This window comes from Eschscholzia californica, unplaced genomic scaffold (assembly GCF_041429995.1).
Source record: "Eschscholzia californica isolate CP2 unplaced genomic scaffold, dmEscCali1.0.p SCAF_4, whole genome shotgun sequence".
Lineage (NCBI taxonomy): Eukaryota > Viridiplantae > Streptophyta > Magnoliopsida > Ranunculales > Papaveraceae > Eschscholzia > Eschscholzia californica.
The window spans coordinates 53,937,354-53,962,697 of NW_028238461.1; the positions used below are offsets into that span (position 1 = coordinate 53,937,354).

The 25,344-nt window shown below is 35.3% G+C and overlaps 3 protein-coding genes, 1 non-coding gene and 1 pseudogene across 10 annotated transcripts; 1 reads left to right on the plus strand and 4 right to left on the minus strand.

The window, feature by feature from the left end:
• Nucleotides 1-103: 103 nt before the first annotated feature.
• LOC147546208 (pentatricopeptide repeat-containing protein At4g21065 pseudogene) lies at nucleotides 104-2,461 on the minus strand (annotated as a pseudogene). Its single transcript, XR_015223778.1, has one exon. The product of XR_015223778.1 is annotated as a pentatricopeptide repeat-containing protein At4g21065 pseudogene (transcript).
• Nucleotides 2,445-2,516, minus strand: TRNAH-GUG (transfer RNA histidin (anticodon GUG)). Its single transcript has one exon. It is a non-coding gene; the product is annotated as a tRNA-His (tRNA).
• A 1,867-nt stretch (nucleotides 2,517-4,383) lies between these two features.
• Nucleotides 4,384-10,479, plus strand: LOC147546210 (uncharacterized). 6 transcript variants are annotated; one of them, XM_086637903.1, is made up of 10 exons: nucleotides 4,487-4,699; nucleotides 4,800-4,882; nucleotides 5,395-5,539; nucleotides 6,440-6,971; nucleotides 7,170-8,270; nucleotides 8,364-8,536; nucleotides 8,651-8,738; nucleotides 8,843-8,901; nucleotides 9,905-9,959; nucleotides 10,100-10,479. In XM_086637903.1, exons 1-10 carry the CDS (start codon nucleotides 4,574-4,576, stop codon nucleotides 10,141-10,143), a joined length of 2,406 nt encoding a protein of 801 aa, XP_086494029.1. In that variant the 5' UTR covers nucleotides 4,487-4,573; the 3' UTR covers nucleotides 10,144-10,479. The 6 variants fall into 6 exon arrangements, with proteins under 6 accessions (XP_086494025.1, XP_086494028.1, XP_086494026.1 ...); XM_086637902.1 differs by having other exon boundaries at nucleotides 4,400-4,699; nucleotides 7,170-8,536; XM_086637900.1 differs by having other exon boundaries at nucleotides 4,478-4,699; nucleotides 6,440-8,270.
• Nucleotides 10,480-10,789: 310 nt separating this feature from the next.
• OVA1 (methionyl-tRNA synthetase / methionine-tRNA ligase / MetRS (cpMetRS)) lies at nucleotides 10,790-15,792 on the minus strand. Its single transcript, XM_086637905.1, has 12 exons — nucleotides 15,096-15,792; nucleotides 14,652-14,795; nucleotides 14,383-14,532; nucleotides 13,884-14,051; nucleotides 13,662-13,786; nucleotides 13,214-13,307; nucleotides 12,944-13,042; nucleotides 12,436-12,616; nucleotides 12,000-12,115; nucleotides 11,475-11,630; nucleotides 11,218-11,346; nucleotides 10,790-11,123 (listed from the first exon to the last, which is right to left on the minus strand). Exons 1-12 carry the CDS (start codon nucleotides 15,432-15,434, stop codon nucleotides 10,947-10,949), a joined length of 1,878 nt encoding a protein of 625 aa, XP_086494031.1. The 5' UTR covers nucleotides 15,435-15,792; the 3' UTR covers nucleotides 10,790-10,946.
• Nucleotides 15,793-24,455: 8,663 nt separating this feature from the next.
• LOC147546212 (ATP synthase small subunit 6, mitochondrial-like) lies at nucleotides 24,456-24,791 on the minus strand. Its single transcript, XM_086637909.1, has 2 exons — nucleotides 24,603-24,791; nucleotides 24,456-24,502 (listed from the first exon to the last, which is right to left on the minus strand). The coding sequence occupies exons 1-2, from the start codon at nucleotides 24,721-24,723 to the stop codon at nucleotides 24,456-24,458; spliced, it is 168 nt and encodes a 55-aa protein (XP_086494035.1). The 5' UTR covers nucleotides 24,724-24,791.
• Nucleotides 24,792-25,344: the final 553 nt, after the last annotated feature.

The following is a 25,344-nucleotide window of genomic DNA, read 5'->3' on the forward strand; positions in this document are numbered from 1 at the left end:
TTTTGCCCAATGAATCAAGAGCAGTAAGGACATCATTAGCCTATGGAATCTCGAAAAAAAATTAGTACTATATTATATATAGAGAAGATAAGGAACCGAAAGCTTAATCCACGCACAAAAGCTGCCGAGATTCATTCCATAAACTTAAAAAAATACACGAGGAAAAGAATCTGATAAAGATGGTTGCTTTAAGCTTACGTACTATATTTATCTGACGTATAAAATAATATACTATTTTGCATCATCCTAGTCAACTACAAAAAAGGCAAAGATCCTTTTATTTCGATCGGGACTGTTTATCTTAGAGGTCAACTGATATCAAGGTGACTTCCTGAATTTAGACCTCATTGTAATTGACTACCATATTTCAGATATCCATTACCATTAGCAATCCAGAAAACTAACCACATAGTTGAATGGGTTGGTTAGGCCAGGTCTCCTTCTAGCACAGCTCACGCCCGTATCGGTGAAAATGCTTGCATTAGCTTCAAGATTAACTTGATGTCCTTAGTCATCTTACCAGTAATCTCCACAAGAACAAGACCCTCCCCTAAAATGATGGAACCGATTTCGATCCCTTAGAGTGATCTCTCTCTCATAGATCTTTGAAATAAACTTCATTGCAGAATGACAATCATCACAAATACGAAGATTTTTTACTATTCGCAGAGGTGTCCCAGGAGTCGTCTTGATAAGACCGAATGCCACTGCTACTTTCTCGCTATGATGAACAAGCGAACGCTCTTTCTCCTCTTCCTCCTCCAACTTGATCAGTACTTTACTAGTATCTGGCACATAACCAGCTACTTTTATTTTCTCAGTTATTTGATCCAAAGTCCTGTGAATCTCCCTTGAATGCCGATGAGATTTATCTTCCACGACAAACGAGTATATTTTGTTTTCAATTTCAATAGTACTGCACCCAGGAATCTTCGATAATTTCTTCTTCTTCATCATCTTTCTTATATTCTCAACATCCTCCCACCTGCCCATTGACGCATATAAGTTCGATAATAGAACAAAATCTCCATGGTGACAAGGTTCCAACTCAAGGATCTTATTTAAAACCAATTCACCCAATTCTACCTTCTTATGTACATTACAAGCTCCTAAAAGGGTTCTCCATATAACTGCATTAGGCGGCAAAGGCATCTTCTTGATCAAATCATAAGCTTCTTCTATTAAACCATGACGACCCAAAAGATCAACCATGCATCCGTAATGCTCCAACTGAGGTTTAATCCCATATCTTCTTCTCAAATCACGGAATAACTTCCGACCTTCTTCTAGTAAACCACTATGACTACAAGCAGAGAGGACAGTAATCAGTGTGATATCATCTGGCCTAACATTAGATTTCAACATAAGATTAAAGAGATCAATAGCTTTCCTTCCATGGCCATTGATGGCCAACCCATTGATTATCGCCGTCCAGCACACAAGATTCTTATCGGGTATCTTCTCAAAGATTTCTAATGCTCTTTCGATCAGCCCACATTTAGAATACATATCTATAAGAGCTGTTTTAACACTAATTCTATGATCTAAGTTGTTTCTATCAAGATAAGAATGAACCCACTTCCCAAGTTCAAGTGCACCGGCATGAGCACAAGCCGAAAGAACACAAACCATTGTTACATCATCAGGATCAAACCCATTAACTTGCATATCTCTAAATATATTAATAGCTTCCTCTGAAAACCCATTTTGAGTATAACCAGTAATCATTGAATTCCATGTCACAATATCTCTCTCAGACATTTTATCAAACACTTTCCTTGCACTATCAACAACACCACAAATACAATACAAATGAATCAAAGTATTACCAACATGGATATCGGATTGAAACCCAGTTTTTAGAACATGGGTATGAATTTGTTTACCTTCCTGAATTCCATAAAACCGAGAACAAGCCTTAAGGACAACAGGAAATGTGTAATTATTAGGTAGTAAACCATCTTGGTGAGTAGACAAAAAGAAAAGGAAAGCTTTTTCAGGATTTAGGGTTTGAGCAAGGTGTTTAATAATGTTGTTTCGCACGAAAGTGGTTGGATTTGGAGATCGGGAGAAGAGGATGAGAGCGGAATCTATGGAGTCAGGGAGATGGTTTCGAGCATATGGAGAGAGAAGTTGGTTTTGTGGGAGACCAGTTTTGATAAGATTAGCGTGAAGTTGTTTGATTTGTGAAAGATTGGAAGATTGTTGGAGGAAGTGGGGAGTGGTTTTGAGATTGAGGGGATTTGATGAAGTGGTATTAGGGTTTTTTGTTTTGGTGGGATTGGAGTGGGAGAGATGATGATGATGATGATGATGAGATGGGGTTGTTATGGAGAGGGAGAGAAACATGGCCGTTGGTTTCCTTGGCGGGAAGAAAGTCTCCTTGTTTTAGAGTGGGAAAGAAACTTTTTATACCAAAAAAAAGGGAAAAAGAAAAAATAGAGTGTGGCTGCTGGGATTCGAGCCCAGGTCTCCACGGCCACAACGTGGAATTCTTACCACTAAACTACAGTCACTGTTGGTGATTGGAGAATGAACACTTTATTATTTAAAGGTTCCAAGGAAAAGTTTGAAGCACACATAGGCCCATCACTTCTGAGTTATAACTCCAACTTAGGCATATTTGTAGCAAGGGGCGCAGTGAAATAAGTAATGTTTGTGGTAAATCTCTTTCAAACTCAAAAAAAGAAATTAGACATTTTCGTTCTCGTATATGTGGCGTTTCTAATCCATGTCCTTTTTAGATATGTGAAGCAGGGCCGTGCCTGAGAATCCAGGGGCCCCGTGCCAAAATTTTTAGTTGGCCCCCTTGTATAAGCAAACGTAAAATCTTATTATTTTTGCGCATTCAGTTACTTTTGTGTATGTCAGGGTTGTAGCTAACATTTTCATCTCACATAATTTAAATTATAGTTTAGTTATGAATGATAATGAGAGTTTGGATCGAAATTCATATGATAGAAAGAATGAGAAATTTCAATGTGGCCTCTTCCAAAAAAAATTAAGAGAAGGTGCTAGCACTTGAACCCAAGACCTCTAGCCCAAGAGATGAACGGTGCACCAGCTGAGCTACTTCACAACTCATGCTAATCTTATAACCTTCCCGTTTTAATAGGTTTAATAAATGGCCAAAAACTTGAAAAGAGGCCCTTTGTGGTGGGGGCTCTGTGCGGGCGCACGGCCCGCACCCCCCACTGCACGGCCCTGATGTGAAGTTCATGTGGTTGCTGGACTTGTCTCGTGTGGAACTAGTTCTAGTACCACGTTATTTTGTATTTGGATCATTTCATAGTAATGATTAACAAGAAAATAAAAGTATCCTTAACAAGAAAATAAAAGTCCCATTTTAGTTGTTTTTCGTCAAAAAACAATAGGATGTCTGATGTGGCGAACCACATCAGATTCTAGCCAATGCCAGACATAACTATGAACAACCCCATGACCGAGCAAAAAGTCGCCAACTAGTACTCCCAAATTGCCAATCCATCACTCTTCCCATCCCAATTAGTAACTACTAGTGTATATCCCGTGCCCTAGGCCACCGACAGTTGTACCAATCAAATATGACGAAATTTTATTGTTATATTCTGGATACCTTCATTTGTTTGTATTATTTTTTTTATGTTTCCTTTTCTTTAAATTAACTATTATTTTATTGAGAGAGAGAGAGAGAGATTTTAATTTCTTTGTTTAACTCTTGAAATTTATTTATTTTTATTTTTTTCCTTAAATTAGTTATTTTATTTCTAAGAAGGATACGATTATTATTTTTTAAATATGTAACTTTATCTCTACGAAGGACTATATTTTAAATTTTGAGAAGGGATTCTTGACAATATCCTTTATTAAAAAAGAGTGTTTGTCCCAGTCAACGTTTTCCCTTCTGTTTTATCATATAGATTTTTTAAGTTAATTATTTTTGATTATTTTTTTCTCCACAATTCCTGAGTTGACCTTAACTTTGCCAAAGTTCTTTGAACAATCATGATGCTCTGCCCGACTACACTCCCGCTGAGATTTGACTCGGATAGTAGTCAAACAGAGAGATCTCCACAATTCCTGAGTTGACCTCAACTTTGCCAATGTTTTTTGAACGATCATGATGCTCTGCCCGACTACACTCCTGTCGAGATTTGACTCGGATAGTAGTCAAACAGAGAGATATTTTTATTTTTCGAACAAAAATTCTCTAAAATAATCGTCTTCTTAATTTAAATTTTATCATTTTTCCCTTTGAAAATTGATTATAGTCATTACAATGGTACTGATATATTAACAAGATGCGATATGCACGATAACCGTCAAATTTAAATCCTTACAAAACGGTCTTGAAGTCCAACTAAGTTGCCGTCAAAAGTTCAACTATGGCTCGTTATCATGTTTGTGGTATGCCCAAAATAATGTTGGACGTTTTCCATGGCGCCCATAGTCAGGGGGGGCGATGAAAGTGATTATTTCCCGCCTAAAAGTTAAACCCATTTAATGGAAATGGGAAAAACGCCAACTGTACCTTCTGAACTTCCTACTTTCCATTTCTTTTACACGAAAATGCAGAAAACCCTAGAGAACACTCATGCCGTTGGTTGATCCCTTCAATCCTCCCCTCTTTGAATCTCTCATGGCGTCGACCTCAATATCATGGATAGATGACGAAGACATCAATATCTACAACACTTGTTCATCCTCTTATCTCAATACCGTCTCTCCCTAACTTTATGTACCCATAAAACTCTGTCTTTTAACCTTGTTCTCTACTTGTTTACTAAATCTTCACCTTCTTGTTTTTGTTGTTTTGAAAGGTTTGTTTGCAAGATTGGTGGTTGATTAAAGCTGAAAAAGAAATTAATGGGAAAAGATTAGCAGTTGAAGGACTGACAAGAGAGTAAGTTTATTTAGTAAAAATAGGATTTTTATTTAGATTGGTTAAAGTCTTGATTTTTATGTGTCAGATTTTTGTGTTGATGAATAGGAAAGGGTAAACTTTGCATGCTAGTAAATCATCAAGCAACTTAATAAAGTGAAAAACCCTAAAGTTTAAAATCTTGAAATCCTTTTATAGATAATCAGCAGAACCAAATCAAGGTGGTGGTTGTAGTGGTGGGTGTGGGCTGGTGGTGGTTGTAGTGGTGGCCGGTGGGGGTGGTAGTGGTGTAGTGATGGTGGGGTGGTTCCTCTATTTGCCTATTGCTTGACGTTTTAGCGACGTATTTTAATGTTGAGACAATGATGAACCATTTTTTCTCTGGGTAGTCAATTTTATTCTTCCTTGATTTAAGGTTCAATTGTCAATTACTTGCAGTTTTCTCTATTTTCAGTGTTGGAGATTTAGGACAGCTAAACAAGCAGGTTTTTGCATTTTGCCGTGATGTTTAAATTCCTGCTTATATGTCACAGGCAACGTACAGTTAGAGTCTTCTCCTCTACTCCAATTATCAAGAGATATGATATCTTCACTCTTCAGACAGCTGATGGGATCACTATCATTCTTAAGAGATCCATCAACAAATTCCGAACTATGGAGAATGGGTTTTCCTTCAAGGTTGGTATTTTTTTTCTCTCCTATGTTAAGTTTCATTTTATGTTCCACTAAATTTTTTCTCAAGTTTGTGTGGTTTTTCCTGCGATATTTTGGAAGAGAGATGTATTGGGTAATTGTCGATGGTTTTGGTAGTTATTGATGAGGTGAGTCATAGTAGAGAAAATCAGGGGTGTGTAGTTAGTGGGAGTAATCCTAATCTAACCATAGGATTTAAACTTCTAAACGATGATTTAGGAAAAGATTCGCGAAAATTTATCACTGGATCTTTTTATAAATAGACTCGAAAAGCTTTGTGTTTCTATAGTTAGTATAAAATACATCATATTGTAACTGGAAATCAAGGGTGACTGGATCATGGTTGATTGTATTATTGTAATCAATGCATGATGGATTACTATGTGTCTATGTCTACAATGTTTTGTTTTTATCAAAGATCATCAATTTGGTAAAGAAAACATTGTCACGAGAAACCATCTTCTGTTTCATCTCCATGAGTGTCACATGGTCTAGTGTCTTATTAGCTTCGAAACTTAAAACAGTGTAAACAGTTTTTGACTGATGTATCGTTATAATTTGATATCATAAGAAGTTAGTGTTTTGATCCACGAATTGATGTCTACCCAGATAGTTAGTTCTGATGTATTCACCCAATAAGACCAGAGAATGAAGATATACGGATGCAGGTCCTCTCCATCGTGAATGTGTTTATTACAATTTTACAATGTAATAACACGCCTGGGTGAACCTTGGAATAGCCTATAAGAGAGACCTATAAGAGAACGCTAGAGCTATCACTGCAAGTTGGAAATTTTATTTTCTAGAGTCCCGATTAGTTATTAGTTGTTATTTTTATTCATTTTCCAAAGTGCAGTTAGTAATTCTTGTTACGTCTACGAGCAGGTGTGCAATGATTTCCTGCTTGGGTTTCCTTACTACTGGGAGAGTTATGTTGATAAACTTTTTGAAGAAACCTTAGTTTGTGGTAATGTTCCATCAAGTGTTTATGGCTTACATGAGTTGACTATGCTTCCAACTGTACACCAATGCATAGGTGGAATAGCATCGATAACAACACTGGATCACTTAACTTCCATCCCTGATGTATCTGGAAATCATATGTTAATAGAAAGCAGTCATGTTGATGAACTTGAAGAATGCATTCATCATGATTTGGAAAATCCAAGTGCTGATATACTAAGCTCTCGTCCTACTGTAATGGGGGATTCCTCACATGATAGAACTCCTTGTAAGGTGAAATGCAAGAGTGAGCTGAATTATGATGGTGATGAGGGTCTTTTACATGTAATAGATGAAGAAGGTATGGAAAATGAAGGCAAAATCGTAATAAATAAAACAGATAACCTCTCTCTTGAAGTTTGTTATGAGCAACAAAGCAATGTTCTAAAAAGTAGCCATATAAAACAGGAAGTAGGTAATTTTGCTGATGAGCTTCACATTAATAGTGAGTGGAATCCTGAAAGTCATGACTATGTTTTACATGTAACTGCTGACGAGACTATGAAACGCGAAGTTAGATCAGTGTTGAATATGCATGATAACCTCTGTCTTGAAATTTGTTATGAGCACCAAAGCAACGTTCTAAAAAGTAGCTATATAAAACAGGAAGTAGTTAATTTTGCTGATGAGCTTCACCTTAATAGTGAGTGGAATCATGAAAGTCATGACTATGTTTTACATGTAACTGCTGACGAGACTATGAAACACGAAGTTAGATCAGTGTCGAATATGCATGATAACCTCGTTTGTCACAGTTGCGATGAGCTTGATGATTGTACTGATGATATTCTTGTACTGGAAGTGAACCGAGGAGTTGTGAAGTCATCTGATGCCGAGCTGCTTAAATCTATGGATGCTCCGATTGACAAGGAAAATGACGGAAAAGTTGAAGAAACTTCGCGAAATGAAGGTTATTTGCTATCAAATAAACAAGATGGCCTCAACGATGATGTTTGTGATGAGCCTGGAAGCAACATTTTGGAAGAGAGTTTTCCCAATGCGGAAGTGAAAGTTTCTAGGTCATCCAACATTCAGGCGCTTGCAACTAATGAAACTTCGATTGATAAAGGATATGGTGGAACTGCAAATGTCCTAAATATTTCAAAACAAATCACCGGACACTCTTTGAAAGAGCTGAAAAACTGCGATCCTGCCTTGGATGATTTAGCAGGTCTTAGTGTGAAACTTTCCCGTTCTATTGTTGGTAATGGTGTTCCTGCAGAAAAAGTAGGTATAAGGTTATCAGGACTTCCTAAAAAATCCGACGACAAAAGGCAGGGTAAGAAGAGAAAGGTTGGCAGTTTGAAAAATAAATGTACAACGTTATGCTCTTTAGTACCTCAGGAGTGTGAGGCTGACAAGGTATCTCTCCTTCATGGGACAATTGGTGGTGGAGGTACATCAAGCTTACCTAATGTTAGTTCTGATGCCAGTGTTGAAAAGCATGGGTCTATGTTGCCTAACCAAGTCCTTTCTAACTGTTCTTCGAAGTTAAGAAAATGCAATGAGATCAAAGTTGAGGATGATTCTTTAAAGAAACTCTCAGTGCCTATTGATGTAAATGATGCTAATCCGTCAGAGGTCAATATGATTCTTACAGTTGACCTCAATAGCCCATCTGTCGGGTTAGGAATTTCAACGAGTAGTCAGAAGGACTTCAGTAAGACGTATTTCAAAAAGAAGGACTTCAGTAAGACCATTGGTAACTGTAAAGGTGAAACATCAGCAAATATTAGTTGCAGTTATTATACTGGTGAAGAGTCACCCCAGACGAATCACTTGCTTTCTTCTGTAATTATTGGTGCAGTAACAAATGCAAGTTCCAGAAGTGATGTTGATTGTTCAGGGAGCGGTGAGCAAGGTAAATCCTTCAGATCCTCTCTTAGTCTTAGTGATGTGGAGCAGGCTGGTGAACAATTGGAGGATCAAGAAAAATGTGAAAATAACAAAACACCAGGAAGGAACAGAAAGAGGAAAGTGGTAGGTCTCACATTCAAACTATGTTTTCTCTAGTTTGGTGCATAAAATTTCATTTCTCTATGGTTTTTGCTTGTTTTATTCTTGTGTTACATATAACTTTCTTCTTTTGTCTAGTTTACTCCTTCACCCACTACTCCAGCTAGAAGGGTGGACCTCGGCTTAGTTACCCCAGAGCATACCAGTTATGGACATTCTAGATCTGGTAACTTGGTTGTTTCATTATTGTAAACTTTTTCCCTCCTACCAACTTATCTGAGCTTGATATCTATTCCACTGGCATTCTCTCTTCTAATGGGTATTTTGCAGGGAGATTGCTTGTACCTCCACTAGATTTCTGGCGCAACCAACAAGTGGTTTATGATCGGGTATGTTAATGTTTCAAGTACTTTGTTTTGACTGCTCTACAGAATATGCACAATTGTATCACATTTATGTTGGAAATATGTGCGGGAGTATTAATGTATAGGAATCATGAATATGTTAGAAACCTCTATTTAAGGAAACATGACCCGCTAATCCTCAGAGTATTAATGTATAGGAATCATGAATGTTGTGTGGAAAGCTTCAGAGCCAAGTGTACCAACCAAAACCCTCATTAGAAGAAAACTCAAACCTGACAAGTAAAACCAACTATCCTAAAACGCAACCGAGAGAAGTACATTCAGTAGTCTTAATTGTAAGAGTCATTTATTTTGCTTGCAAATAAAGGGTTGAATTCGTGTTCCAGTTCAGAATCCAGGGATTCCTGGTTAGCAAACGAGTGAATGAAACTGAAATCCTAGTAAACCATCTATATAATATATAGGGTCCATGGGTTTTAAGTCCAAAATAAAGTTCAAAAAGGGTTTAAGGTCCAATCTTCTCAAAAAATAGGTTTTTAGTCCTTTTCCGTTTTGAAGAAACATTGTTGATACATAATGTGTTATGTATAACACATATAAAAAAAAATGAAATAAAGTATGAAAAAAATGAAATAAAGTATGAAACTTTAACAATAAATAACAGGTAATTTATGAAACAAAACAAGAATCAATAAACAGAAAAACACTTTAATCTTGACATATAAACATACTTTAACTAAGTTGGACTAAATATCCATTATAATTATTATTTTGGCTTAAAATCTTATATTAATATTAGGGTGGACTAAATGTGTGTTTAGGGGTAGATTTTTGGACTAGAAACCCAAAATTTGTAATATATATATAAGTTTCTTCATCCAGTTTGAGCGAGTGGTGAGAATGTGAACCTAGGATATTTTGCCAATTGTGCCGCTCTCAAAGGATCTTAGTTTCAAATGCTTATTGTAGTCTATAGATTAAAGTGTCTTGTATTTTATTAAAAAGATTGGACCTATACTGACTGCAGGATGGACGGATCACTGGAATTCAGAATGGACTGCCTCTTTTAGAATCTTCAACAGGTTTCCTCTCATTCTTACCATTAACTAAAGCCTTAGCTACTTATATTCATTTATTTTGATGATTTAATATGTGTCTGATTCCCCGAATCACTTGACTGTCATCTCCCGTAATGATAAATCAGAGTGTTATTCTGTTGCAGGTAGTGAATCAGCGACTCGGAAAACAAAAAGGAAACTCATATGACTTTGCTATTACTTAGTTCATCAGTGTGGGAACAGCTTTTGTGTTACTTGGTGAGTCACTTTTGTTGTCTGAATTTGAAAAAGAAGTGATTACTTTCAAATTTGGAACCACTAGCTACATCTGAGTGCTTTTTGCTGACTTAGGCTAACCGTAATGAAGTGTTAGTTTAATTATGATGACTAACTCAGGAATATATGTATTTACTGAAATTTAACGGAATGTGTATTGTAACTGTATCTGGAACCGAGGTTATTACTAGAATGTTGTATTAGGAATTACTCGATCTGTTCTCAACGTCTGGAAAACTCCTTACAAAATGCATCTCCTTTTTGTTCAGTTTTGTTCTTTTCTTTTTTCCCTTTATTTTCTTGTCCAAGATTCCAATATAATATTGGCATCTTAGTATTGGGTTGATGTTTAAATGGTGTTTAGATGCAGAAAGCAATTCAGACAGATTTTCCGACTTTTCAGCACTTGAATTCGCCATATGCCTCGTCATAGTAGAAACTGATTATTTTTACGCCTTCTAATTCTTCATAAAAATAACATTACCTTTAAAATCCTCAAAAATATTGATGTTGAAATTGAATCTAAATACAGTTTCATCTATCAGAAAAAAGTGCTGACCAGAAGTAGCAAAGACCAATGAAACACAATTAATTATGCATTGACGTAAAATCGGATATTATTCATTTTAAGTATCACTTTTAAGTGATAACAAAAATAAATAGCTTCCACTAATAAATTTTCTAAAAAAGAATGCCATTTGCACTTATTAAGTCAAATGAGAAAACAAAGACCCTCTAAGCTTCTACAGCTACTTGATTCTGAGGTTTTTGTGCCTTTCCTTTTGGAGTCTTCTTCGTCGCTGTTTCACCTCCATCTTCCTCCCCTTCTGTTTTATTTTCGATCCTTGCAAATATGGGAGCAGGTTGGGCCATAACCTGACCCTCTTTCAGTCCACCCCAGCTTGTTTCACTCTGCAAATATAACTCAAACTGTCAGTTTATCACTAAACCAAGATAAAGAAGAAATTTTGTAACATCAAAGTTCCAAAGAGATAGAAAGACATACCCAAGTAATCGTTTCAAACTGATCTCTTGAGTAACCAAGCTGTGTATATATCCTTAAACATAAGCTTGGGGTGACCGGAGACAACGCAACAGCTATAATTCTCATTGCTTCCAAAATTATTACCAGGTCCTGTGGAAAAAAAAGACATCAAACGCCAATATGAACTTTTAATTGGACTAGAAAAAAAAATTGAGATCCAATTGTCTTTTTTGGTCAAATCTCTGTCGAAATGAAAAAACATAGGTTAAGAGAGAAACCTTCGCAGCAGCTTCAGAAGAAGCACCGCCTTTCTTGAATAGAGACCACGGCGCTCGCTCATCCATATACATGTTTCCTGCATTACCAATCTCTAGTATAGCTTCACAAGCTAAAGATAGTGAGAGTTTCTCGTAGTGGTCCTTCGCTTTATCCACCTACGGAATGACAACAAGTTTCTCAGAGCAGTGGATCATAGATCAATCTCAGAGAGAGACTACATACCAAAAGTAAGCAATTCCCAAAGTTTTGCTGCATAAAATTGTCGCTATTTTGTTTATCGTGTTCATAGGAATCTAATGACGATAATCTGCTTGATAAGTAGACCCTTAAAAGAACAAAATGATTCTAACTCGATCTTCTACGACCATCTTCTAGGTGCTAAAGGTCAGATTCACGTATCATCTCCTAACTATGAGATCTCACAGAACAAATACCAATATGGACTCATAAAAATGGATTCTATAGCAGTAATCATGTATCAGCTATCTAACGGGGGTTGAAGTTAAACAGCAAATGATTTTTACCAACTTCTCCACAGTATCTTTGAATTCATTTCCTTCGACTGCTGTATCCGAATCAACGATCAAGGTCGATTTACAATTTTTCTTTAGAAGTCCAAGTGTACGGTTTAGAAGATTTCCTGCACAATGTATGGTTAAACAATTAATAATTTGATAACAAACTTCCAAACTAATACAGGCTCTTTTGTGGTTTACGTTGCACATTCCACGTGTAGTACATGGTTTATGAATATACTTTGCGATTCAGTAAATTTATAGACAGGACTCTAGGTGTCTACCTGACATGGACCATAGAATTCAGTGGGTTCTTTTGAGTATTAAATGGGGAAGTTAAAAGTACAGAAAAATGTCCGATGGAATGGTTAGGATGAACGAAACACATATACGACTGTTCAGTACTTTATCCAATTGAGTCACGAAACAATGTCGAATGTTATACCGACTGTGTTGGCAAGATGAGCATTGACTATATTGATGAAACGCTCCTCCGAGTAATCTCCATCATTTCCAAGTTCCACTTCCCTGATGAAGAAGTATCTAACTGCATCAGATCCAAATCTGAGCACCAAATCCTTTGGTTCGAGTGTATTACCAAGTGACTTTCCCATTTTCATGCCATCCTAAAATTTCAAAATAAAAAGCATTGCTGCATGAAATGAAAATAAGATTATGAGATATAATATCAGAACGTTGCACTTGGGAATCTGCAATTAGTCGGTAACATTTTCAAGTCCTATGGTACCTAAGAATGCTATTATTCACATTCATCACCTGTTTACAAGGCATTCTGTGTGTGTGTGTGTGGGTGTATGGGGATATAAAAAGGCAAAACCAAATTCTTTATGTAGAGCTTATAAGAGTTCCCATGTTTGAAGCGAGTCATTTTTTTCAAAAAGAAAGTACATCTGAAGTATGGCAAAGACATTGCTTAGGAAAGAGAATTGTACCTTAGTCAAGAATCCATGACCAAAAACCACCTTAGGCAGGTCTAGTCCAGCAGACATCAACATAGCTGGCCAATAAACTGCATGAAACCGTAAGATATCCTGGGGAAGGACAATTGAAACATCACAAGATGCAGAGGTATTATTCTATTGAGAATCAATGAGATGAAGGAAGGGAAAGCAAAAGGGAAAATGATTCATAGAGCTTGCGAATTAAGAAGCACAAACTATAATGTTCATAAAAGCAAAGAACCAAGACGGCAAGACATTTACCTTGCCGATTAAGTGTAATGAAGCAGGCCAACCTGATGAAACTGCACTCTGTAAAGTGGGGGTGTCCTTCTCTGGTGATAGTGCTGATATATACCTAACCAGCAACAAGAAGGAATAGGTAAACAATGAGTAAAGATAAAACAGGATACAAACACTAACTAGTATAATATATGAGTTGGATGGCCCCCAAAAAGATTACGTACATAAAGACATGATGCCGATGATTCCACATGATTTACAATTACATTGATCCATATTACATTTAACTGCTAACATACAGAGTGTAAGACGTGGCCGAAGAAACTAAAATTAGGGCAGCATCAGACATGAGACTAAACATTTTGAAAGGTGAGAAAAAAATGCAGATGGCCAGATACTCCAATATAAGGTCAGATATGAACGAGAAGTAGAACATATGAGAGAGAGAGAGAGAGAGAGAGCTTCCTACCCCAATAAAGCATCAAACCAGACGTATATAGTTTGTCTTTGGTCGTTGGGCACGGGAATACCCCAATCCACAGAAGCCCGTGAGATTGAAAAATCTCTCAGGCCACTCTTAATCCAACTTTGCACCTGAACAAATACAAGAAGGTGGATGCACCCATTCTCAGATTATCTTCATTAATAATCGTTGCAAAAGTTTAAGAAAGACAAATTTTAGCAACCTCACCTCATTTAAACGGAAAGAAGGCTGCACAAAATCTGGATTACGTGCCAAAATCTCCTCTAGTGACTTTTGATACTTGGATAACGCAAAGAAATAGTTATCCTCCTTGCGTGGAACACAAGGCTTTAGGTGCATAGGGCAACAATTGTCCTTGAGTAATTCCTTCTCGTCCTGCACATAAATGAAGGAAAATTCCATCAACTACGGAACGAAAAGAATATCTAAAAAACAAAAGTAAATCCTTGATGACGAAGTGTCACTAAAGATGATTTTCTAAAAAAAATTGAACAAGCCATCAACATATTAGCATATGAAAGGGACAAACTAAAATTGAGCAGTAAGATCAAACGATTACCATCTAAGAGTCTAAGTGACTAAACATTTAGGGTTAATGGGCTGAAAATGAATTCGAATCATCGACATGTTTCTCCTAAGTTATTATATAATCAATGATCAATCATACCCCGAGTGTTTGCATCTGAAATTCTGAATGAAGGTTTACCTTATACTCCTCACAGTTGACGCAATAAAGGCCCTCATAATCAGCCCGATAGATGTCACCACTGGCAAGAACTCTGGAGTAAAATTCCTTTACAATTGTTTCATGACTTGGATCAGTTGTTCGAATGAATTTATCGTATGCTATGTCTAGCTGCAGCCCAGAAGGTAAAACCAAACACCACTACATATTAGTTCATATTCAAACAAGAAATAGTACAACATAAGTTTAATCATTTCTCATAGTGAAAGTAACCAAATTCAACAACATACATCTTTCCAAAGCATCTTGTAAGCTTGTGAAATAGTGTTGCAGTGTTCACTTGGACTGGAACCACTGGCAGTAGCTGCTGTGGCTATCTTCTCCCCGTGTTCATCCGTTCCCGTGACGAATATAACCTTCTTCCCCAACAGCCTCTGACATAACGAAAAACAATAACAATGATCAGCAAGTGGACTTAGTGTGTCACCATAAAATCAATATATAGTGATATAAGTTAACCCATTTCTCCTAGTGAATGAATAAGGAAACCACCCGGGTGGGTGAAGTTTACGATTAAGCAGTAACAAATAAAAACCAACATCTGGGTGCTACTTGGAAGAGCTTGAATTAACTAAAGATTACGGGTCTAATTAAGCTCAAAGAGAGATTAGACATCATAGGTGTTAAATGAAATTTAAATTTTAGGGAGAGGGAGAGAGAGAGTTTAGGGGAACCTGAAAGCGAGCAATAGCATCAGCAGCAATGGTGGTATAGGCGCTTCCCATGTGAGGAGGGGCATTTACGTAATAAAGAGGAGTAGTGAGAACGAAGGGTTCAGGAGTGACTGACTGTCCTCGATCAGCATCGTCGTTCTGGAGCTGACTTCTGCAACTACAGAATAACGCCGCCGGCGATTTAGATGATGGCGAGGAACGACGATAAAAGATTGTTGTTCTGCTGCTGCTGCTGCTGCCATTAGCGAAATAGTTGCCTTTGGATTTCAAGGAAGAAGAAAATGGAGATAAGAACCAGAGACCGTTCTGCGAGTTGCACAGTACTCTAGACCCCGACATTTCTCTCTCCTCTCTCTATGTCTTCTCTCTCTTAATGAGAATTTCAAATTTTGGTTTTGGGTAAGGTTCAATTTGGGAAAGAAAAAACACCCCAAAATCTTAAAGTTAGGGTTTTGAACTAATCGATTTAGAAATGAATAACATATTAGCACCCCCAAAATTTCAGTTTAGGTTCAGTACTGGTTGAATTGAATCAACTTGTGTCGCAGATATCGGCAATGGGTTAGAGAGAGAGAGAGAGAGACGGAGAGAAGGCAGTGCGAGCGAGAGAGTAATTAGTGGCCTGTGAGTGAGAAAGATATGGCCTCTGGTTAGTATTATCAGAGATTTACAAAAGTTCAGAGAGCTTTTCAAAATGGAGGCGTTTATTATAAGGCCCAAAATGTTGGAGTCAAGAGAGGATCTGGCCCAGTGGTAAATAATAATGAGAAAAAAACCCACTTAGTAAAATTACCCCACTACCCACATTTATAAAAAGAAAAGACTATAGCGTCCTGGCCCAAATTTTCGAAATCTTTCCCGCCCAAAAAGAGGAAGCAGTCCCATAAAGTCAGACGCATGCCTTTTACTCTCTCATAGCCGAACATAAACGTTTCATTTCATCTTCTCATTTTCTCTCTCTAAAAAACCAAAAACCATCTTATCTCTCACTGCAAATCGTTTTTGAGCTTTAATCTCCATCATCTCTATCAAAAATTCGTCTGAAATCTAGAGAAACTAAGGGTATCTAAAATCTTTTGTTAGGGTTCCGGTTTGAAAAAGCTTTTTTCATCGGTTCGATCTTGGTTTTGTTACTCGATTTTTAGGGTTTTGGTTTTGTTACTCGATTTTTCATCGGTTCGATCTTGAAAAAACTAGGGTATCTAAAATCTTTTGTTAGGGTTTTGGTTTTGTTACTCGATTTTTAGGAGAAAAAGAAAGAGTTACTGTTGAATACACAACAATTTTATGTGGGTGTTTCTTAAGATCTTCATCATGTTCAACAAAATCAAAGATTTTGATGTGTTTTTTTGTCTTAAGATCTTCATCATGTTTCTTAAGATCTTCATCATGTTTCTTAAGATCTTCATCATGTTTCTTAAGATCTTCATCATGTTTTGATGTGTTTTAACAATATAGATTTTTTCTTCAGAAATATTTAATATGTAGAAACATTTAGGTCTTCTCAGAACACATTTGATATGTTTTAACAAATTTTGTTCATTTTGGATGGTTTGTTCTTCAGATCTACATATAAAAGATCCTGGTTTAAACATTTCTGGTTTTTGTGTTACTTTATGTTAGATTTATTCCTATTCTTTGTTTTCAAAACTTGAGGGTTTGTTTTTCAAAACCACAATACATTTGTAAACAAGTTCACATGTTGAAGATATTTTGAGTTCTGTTTCAAACATTTATGGTTTTGTTGTAGTTATTTTGGTTTTTAACCTAGACATTCAGGGGTTTGTTGGTGAATTTTGGGTTCTGTCTCAGACATTCAGGGGTTTGTTGGTGAATTTTGGGTGTTTTACTGGGTAAAAAAAATTTTGTTCTCTGTTGCATTGGACCTCTTTGTCTATACAACATTCTTATTGTCTGAAACATTTGTAAATATGTTTTTTTGTTGAAAGATATGTGGTTTAGACATACAAAATTGATTGTTTGCATATAGTTAAATGTTCATATCTTGTCTGTTATTGTTTGTTTGATGATTCTAATTGTACTGATATTTGGTTATTTGTCTGATGCAAGGAGACATCTGCTGCTGCTAGAGGCAGAAAAGATAAAGCAATTGCGAAAGACAACAAGAATAAGGACCCATCAATACAGTTTAAATGTAACTTATATTTTTAGGAGCAAATCAGGTAACTAAAACAAACATAGTTATGTTTTTTCCGAGCATATACTCATATGCTCTAAACATACTAAAATATGTTTTATTTTACCCGTAAAAATTCAGTGTACATATCCCTAAATTATGTTTATCAGATGAGTAAACTTTAACTTTGAAAACATATAATTTTTCTAAAAAACATAATTTCATTTGTTCTAAACATATCAACATGTGTTGTCTCTATACTTTGATGTGTTTATATATCTACCGGAATGCTACGGAAGAGGTAAGAGAAGTCTTGGTTGATAAAACCTGTTATTATTTGAAACATCAGTAAATATGTTTGTTGTTGAAGAAATATGTTTTCAGCAGTCAAAATGAGTTGTTTGCATATAGTTAAATGTTCATAACTTGTATGTTACTATATGTTTAATGTTTTTTAATGTAGACAATTGATTATTTGTCTGCTGCAAGGACAAATCTGTTGTTGTGCGAGGGTGAAAAAAGATCGACATTAAAGAGAAAGTCATCGTTGAAGTAGATAAGAAAAAAGGGACATCACAATCTAACATATGTTAGAGGATTGGAGGATTAAGGTGTCATGTTGTAGATATTTTTGTGAACAATTTAACATATGTTCATCTGTATCGATATTTTGAAAAAAACAAAGTTTGGAAAATGTAAACAATAGATAAAAAATGAGCTCGTATGATCTGCTGGTGCTACTTGCAATTTCGGAAAAGCAGGAACAACTTAATCTTTGCTTGGAGCATATATATTTGATAGATAGATTGATTTTATGTTCTATATTTAGTGGAAACAACATATTTTACAGATTGATATTTTAGGGTTCTATTGAAGATTTTTAGTGTTTGGAACACTTGTTTGTTTTCTTCTTTACATTTAAGTATGATTTTTGATCATGGTTGATTTGCCTTTTACATTCATTGATATGTAATCAACATTTTTTATTATTCAGAAGTTTTTACGCTATGGTAACATCAAAGAAAATCACTAAAAATCAAACTATGACATCTGCTTCATCTAAGGCAAATCGGGTAATTTCGGAAACACTTTCTTTTTTGATGTCAATAAATTCAGATATGTTTTCATTTTGGATGAGTCAATTTCTTTTTTCATGTAAACATATTCAGATATGTTTCCATTTTGGATGAGGCTATTTATTTTTGGATGTCAATAGAGTCAGATATGTTTCCATTTGGATGAGGCTATATATTTTTGGATGTCAACATAGTCAGATATGCTTCCATTTGGATGAGGCTATTTATTTTTGTATGTCAACAAATTCAGATATGTTTCCATTTGTGTGAGCCAATTTATTTTTGGATGTAAACATATTTAGATATGTTTTGAAATACCTAAAATGTGTTACTTGCATATGAAACTTTGTCTGCATTAGCCAACATATGTCCCGTTGTGCATGAAACATATTTTAGTATGTTCAGATAATAGGACCTATATTTTGTGAAATATTTTACTTTCTTCAGATAATAGAATCGTTTATATGTTCTTCAAGGTTAAGGAGGAGCTGGAAGCAGAGAGTGAACAAGAGACAAGATTGTTACAATTCAGTGAAAAGTTGGTTCTTGAAGTGAATACGGAAGACAATATAAAACTTGTCGAAGAAACTTAATATTTGGTGGAGCAAATTAATAGTTGCTTAGAGCATATCTAGATTTGTTTAGATAAATCTATTTCTATTTTGAAGTTGTAAATTTTCTTCATGCAAAAACTAATTTGTTCGGAATATTTCTGAGGTTGTAAATTTCCTTGGAGCATATATGAATTTGTTCGGAAATAAATAAATTATTGAGAGCAAACAAAGATTTGTTCAAACAAATCTTTGAAGTGGGAAATATTTTTTATGTTATAATAATATACTCGAACACAAAACTAAATTTTAGGGAGTTCAGAAATAAAAGTTAAAACATCTAAAAATTAGGTAGAAGGCAAAATAGATAATATTCATAACAAAATATTGTGGACAATCACAAAGGATAATTTGTCTTCCATATTCACTTGAAGAACCAACTTTTCACTGCATTGTAACAATCTTGTCTCTTCTTCACTCTCTGGTTCCAACTCCTCCTTAACCTTGAAGAACATATAAACGATTTTATTATCTGAACAAAGTAAAATATTTCACAAAATATATGTCTTATTATCTGAACATATTAAAATATGCTTCATGCACAACAGGACATATGTTGGCTAATGTAGACAAAGTTTCGTATGCAAGTAACACATTTTAGGTATTTCAGAACATATCTGAATATGTTTACATCTAAAAAGAAATTGGCTCATTCAAATGGAAACATATCTGAATTTGTTGACATCCAAAAAGAAATTATTTCCGAAATTAACTAATTTGCTTTTAGCACATCAATTTCTTTCTCCAAACCTGCAAAGAAGTAAAATAAAACATGAAATCTGAAAAACATGAAACATTAATGAAAACATACAGATGAACAAGAAAGTTTTATCAAAATGAAAGGCTTTCACTCCTCCATCAAATATTTGACCAATATGAGTAAACACAGGGCCCCAAGATTCAGATACTAGTGGTCGGTCCCTCAATGGTGCCAGATCTGGCTGTAGGTCAACCTCCATATGCAAGTGTTGTAGAAAAAATGTCTTCAAATTAATATATATTCTGAGAATACATAACTTTATGTTTCTGAAAATGCATTGGTTCGAAGACAAATCCTAACAAACAGACAAAAACAAATTTTATGCATCATGATTCAAATGTAATGTTCTTAAAAGGGAGAGTTTTTATGTGAAACACGCAGACAATATTTACTATCTATAAACACAACAATATATGCTTCCGTAAACATAAAATAATCTGAACAAAAAGATTTGTGTTAGTGGAAGTGGAAATATGTTCATGAAATATATGAAAACAGATAACATGAAAGCACAACAAGGTGAAAACATGAGTATATACTTCCGAAAACAGAAAATACTCTAAACAAATGAATTTGTGTTTGTGGAAGTGAAAATATGTTTCATGAAATTTATGAAAACTGAACAGATGAAAATTATGAAAACATAAAACATATTGGGTGTTTCTTAGGACATAACTTGTTGTGTCACAAAATATGAGTGTAAAAACCAAACGAAATTTCAGATACACAAAATTTAAAGAAAACGCAAACAGTATTTACTACCTATAAACAAAACAATATATGCTTCCGTAAACATAAAATAATCTGAACAAAAAGATTTGTGTTAGTGGAAGTGGAAATATGTTCATGAAATATATGAAAACAGATAACATGATATCACAACAAGGTGAAAACATGAGTATATACTTCCGAAAACAGAAAATACTTTAAACAAAGGAATTTGTGTTTGTGGAAGTGAAAATATGTTCCATGAAATTTATGAAAACAGAAAACATATTGGGTTTTTCTTAGGACATACTTGTTGTGTCACAAAATATGAGTGTAAAAACCAAACGAAATTTCAGATACACAAAGTTTAAAGAGACGCAGACAATATATACTACCTATAAACACAACAATATATGCTTCCGTAAACATAAAATAATCTGAACAAAAAGATTTATGTTAGTGGAAGTGGAAATGTGTTCATGAAATATATGAAAACAGATAACATGAAATCACAACAAGGTGAAAACATGAGTATATACTTCCGAAAATAGAAAATACTCCTAACAAACTGACAAAAACAAATTTTATGCATCATGATTCAAATGTAATGTTCTTAAAAGGAAGAATTTTTATGTGAAATACGCAGACAATATTTACTACCTATAAACACAACAATATATATTTCTGTAAATATAAAATAATCTGAACAAAACGATTTGTGTTAGTGGAAGTGGAATATGTTCATGAAATAATATATGAAAAACAGATAACATGAAATCACAACAGGGTGAAAACATGAGTATATACTTCCGAAAATACTCTAAACAAAGGAATTTGTGTTTGTGGAAGTGACAATATGTTTCATGAAATTTATGAAAACAGAACACATGAAAATTATGAAAACAGAAAACATATTGGGTTTTTCTTAGGACATAACTTGTTGTGTCAGAAAATATGAGTGTAAAAACCAAACGAAATTTCAGATAGAAATGAAGATGAAGAACAAAGAAGGTTCAATGAACAAAACATGGTTGAACAAAACATGGTGTTGATGATAATGATAATGATGATGAAGATGAACACAAACTCTCTAAAAACTAAAGAAGGTTCATGGAACAAATCATGGTGTTGATGATAAAGATCATGAAGATGAAAAAAAAATACAGAAGAAGAAAGAAACTTTTATGTTTCGAAAAAATAAAGAAGAAAGTTTTATGATGTTTTAAGAAAACGAAAAATTTACAGAAGAAGATGAAGATGAGTGTTTATGATGTTTTAAGCAAAGTGCAAAGAAAATGAAGATGAAGATGAAGATGAGGGTTTATGTTGTTTTAAGCAAAATGCAAAGAAGATGAAGATGAGGGTTTATGATGAAGATGAAGGGATGAAGATAAGGAAACTCAAACCTGTAAATATTTCCGGATCCGTGTAGCTTAGTAGTTGTTAGAGAGATACAGATGAGAGAGAGAAATGGAAGGAAAGATTTCTTTCTCTTATGGAGGATAGACCAGATATAGGAGAGAGAAAATGGATGGAAAGTTTTGAGGAGGGAAAGAGAAAGTTTTGAGGAGGGAAAGAGATATAAATGGAAGGAAAAAACCCAGGCATCTTCTCTTACATATATATATAAGGGTATAAGAGGGATTATTTAAAGTAAGGGCTTCCTAGAGATGGGAAAAGTGACCTAGGGATCCGAAATTGGGTTGGATTAGGATTATTTTTGAAAAAATGGATTTTGCAACTTATAATAATCTATGGTGGGCCAAATCCTAGTTATAGGGTCATTTTTTGGACTTTTGAGTAAAAATTTCTTTCAAGAGGTACCCAAAAACTCTTTACCAATTATAATAAAGGGCCTAATTATGCGTTCGATATAACAATAACACCCAAAAGGCGAAAACCATAAGTTTGGTAGGCCACCCATTACCATTATACATCTCCCATTAATTCCCCATGATAAGTTTACCAAATTACTTTTGTAGCGACAAACTACTTTCTCCCCATTCTCTTCCATTCTTCCGCTATCTCTTTCTCTCTCTTCCTTCTTTTGTGTTTCAAATGAAAGGTAGCTTTCGTCCACATTTAAGACCGAATTGTTTCCTTCATATGAAACACAACTGAACGAAGACAAAAGGGTAGAAGAGAAGCTAGAAGATGGGAGGGGAAGGGGAGAGAGGAAAAAGGAGAAGTAGGGAGAGGAAGAGTTAGAAGAGAGAGAGATCTAATTATGGCTCTCAGATGATCGACAGTTGCATGGAAGAGAGAGTGAAGAGGATGTGCATTATGGAAATGGGACGAGGTAGTGTCTTATTTCACCAACATAGTCGTTGAATGGAATCCATTGCAAAACAAATAGCCCCAAAAAGTGGCAAACCACAAGGTGATATTTAAATTCTCACACCCAACAAACAGACTCATAATTACTATTTGTTACTATAAGTAGACACAGTGGAATAGCTTACCAGTCAATCGATAACCAACACTTAGGGTGCTATCTGTTTACTTCCATTTGAATTTGACTACACAGGCTTGTATGAATGGTTTAGTCTAATATGATTTGAAGTATACTTGATTCAAGCATTGAAAAACAGTCTATTCTGATGATTGCACATCGAAGAGAGTTAACAAATAGTCAGTTATCTTTCTTCACCAGTAACATTGGTGAGGCAAGTTACCACTACATATAGATGATAGTTAGTGTGCCAGCAATTCTCTGAACAAATGAAATGAAACCAACCATCGTACAAGTCTAATTTCTTATTCAACTCAAGTAAAAGAAAGGCGAAAATTCAACATCAAGTAGTATTCTTGACATAGTCTGAATTGTCACTTAAACGCTGCAAAATGCGATAAAACTATCCCCATGCAAAAACAAAACAAGTCTCTGCCCCATTGGAGTTGAAGGCTCACCTGCAAGATTAAAACACACGGAAATATATTATAATATGATGTAACATTGTAGACAGAAACAACGCATAGAGTTTATGATCTTTAGAAGCACTTATATTTGGAGAATGAGAAGTATTTCCTTGCTTGATAACCCATGGGCTATAATCACCACAGTTTAAGTTATATCATATGCGTCTATATTAATACTAATATATACAAGAATATGGCATTGGAATCGAATATTCGGATATACAGATTTGCGTATATATTATGAAGCTAACTATGACCATGTTATTTCAGGTTGACTCCGGAAATCATCAAATTAGAGCACGGTACGTATTGGACACTCAAGGCTAAACTTTAACAGGAAATTCCAGATTATTATATAGGAGGGCTGAAAGGAAAGAAGTTGGATCTTGCATGAGAAAACAATGTGTATAATAATTCGGCAGATCAGGATTTCATATTAGTGTGCTAGCATTTGAGTCGATTACATTTTCCACCTCTAAGAGAGCAGAAGCATAGGTCTCAGCAGTGTTAGGTTGTACATTCACGGCAATAGGCATACTTCATGTTTTTTTTCCCTTCTATAACTCTTGTATCATCTTCGTTAATTAGGCATTTCAATGAGATTTAACACCTGAGTGTGGTTACCATTTAGGCCCAAGCGGAGAAACCTTGTACCGTAGATCTTGACAAAATAAGTGAACACATAACACTATTGCCTGAAACCAATTTCTAGTTATCGATCACCTCAAGGCTTCTACAATGTATCTAGTTACCCATCTCGACGCTTATTTACAACACATTTTTTTGAAGCATATAAACTAAAATGGGATTTGATAACATAATCATTTATTTGTCAAGGATAAAAGATCACACAAATTTCACATTCCTGCTCTTCAATCAAGACGGACAAACTATGCAATTTTTTAAACCCTAGGCACAACAAAATTTGCATGAATCTTGACAATGGGCATAGGAGTTCTACGTATCAGGTGTCAATGAGTTATTAATCTCATAGTTAGATACCACGAAAAACCCAAGAGAACCATAGATCTGCCATGTCAATTTAACAACAAGAACTAATAATGGTTTACAAAACGTCAAATTCAAATACAGCATCAGATCTTAGCCTTGGAAGTTGTAATATAAAAGGGGAAATCATAAGAGTGATTATTACCTCTTGTGCCTCTGTACGAAGGGAGAGTTTTTAGCATCTTCCTCTGAAAAAAAAAAGTAAAGATGATCAAATTAGGTTAAGGAAATTTGGATGATCAAATTAGAGAGGGAAAGATAAGAGGGGAAAAGATGAGAGAGAAATACCAGTGAGACCAAGAGACATCTTGGTGATGATCGTGCCAGTGACGGCGAATCCAACTAAGAATGGCCAGTTACGGTTCCATTCTCTCTTGAAGAAAATCGGCCATGGATCGAACTTCGGCATCCTTCCTTTGTGTGTTTTCTGCTTGTTTTTCCAAATGCTCTACCACGACGACGACTACGACGACGACTCTTTTTATCTGCTTTCTTCGACAACGCATGGGTATATTTATGCATTTATTTGGGTTTTTAGGGTGCTCCTAATTATTCACTAACTCGCTGCTCTAGGCCTGTAACATTTGACAGGCCCGGGCCCATTAATATGTATAGTGGTTAGTGGACATGCAATATAAAGTGGAGATTTTTTTGGCCAGCGCTTTAGGGAAAGCTAAATAGTTTCTGGGGTGTGAAATTTTAAAGGGAATATATAGAATTTTAGAAATTTTCCGGGGAAATAAAAAAAAAACACTCCACCTCACCTCACTCTCTCTCAACCTCATCTTCTCTCTCCCTACCATTCTCTCTCTGTCTTCTCCGATTAGGTCGCCGGCCGGAAAATTGAATTTGTTCGGATTGTATGGTATCTTCCATCAAGAAAAAAGTATTCACGAAGTTGATATGTATATGTGTGTATGTGTGTGTGTGTGTGTGTTCTGTTTCTGTTTATCGATGTTTAAGAAGCTAGGGATGGATATCTATACCAGTTCAAGTGTTATGGTAAAATCTATGTCATACTTCCACAATC

Coding starts and splice junctions, on each gene's coding strand:
- LOC147546210 (XM_086637899.1), top strand. CDS start 4,574: ATGCCGTTGGTTGATCCCTTCAATCCTCCCCTCTTTGAATCTCTCATG. Junction 8,537..8,650: donor GGAACAGAAAGAGGAAAGTG/GTAGGTCTCACA, acceptor TCTTTTGTCTAG/TTTACTCCTTCACCCACTAC. Junction 8,739..8,842: donor TTATGGACATTCTAGATCTG/GTAACTTGGTTG, acceptor GGTATTTTGCAG/GGAGATTGCTTGTACCTCCA.
- OVA1 (XM_086637905.1), bottom strand. CDS start 15,434: ATGTCGGGGTCTAGAGTACTGTGCAACTCGCAGAACGGTCTCTGGTTC. Junction 13,308..13,661: donor TGGTTTGATGCTTTATTGGG/GTAGGAAGCTCT, acceptor GTTGCTGGTTAG/GTATATATCAGCACTATCAC. Junction 13,043..13,213: donor CATTACACTTAATCGGCAAG/GTAAATGTCTTG, acceptor GTCCTTCCCCAG/GATATCTTACGGTTTCATGC.
- LOC147546212 (XM_086637909.1), bottom strand. CDS start 24,723: ATGCCGAAGTTCGATCCATGGCCGATTTTCTTCAAGAGAGAATGGAAC. Junction 24,503..24,602: donor GATGTCTCTTGGTCTCACTG/GTATTTCTCTCT, acceptor TTTTTTTTTCAG/AGGAAGATGCTAAAAACTCT.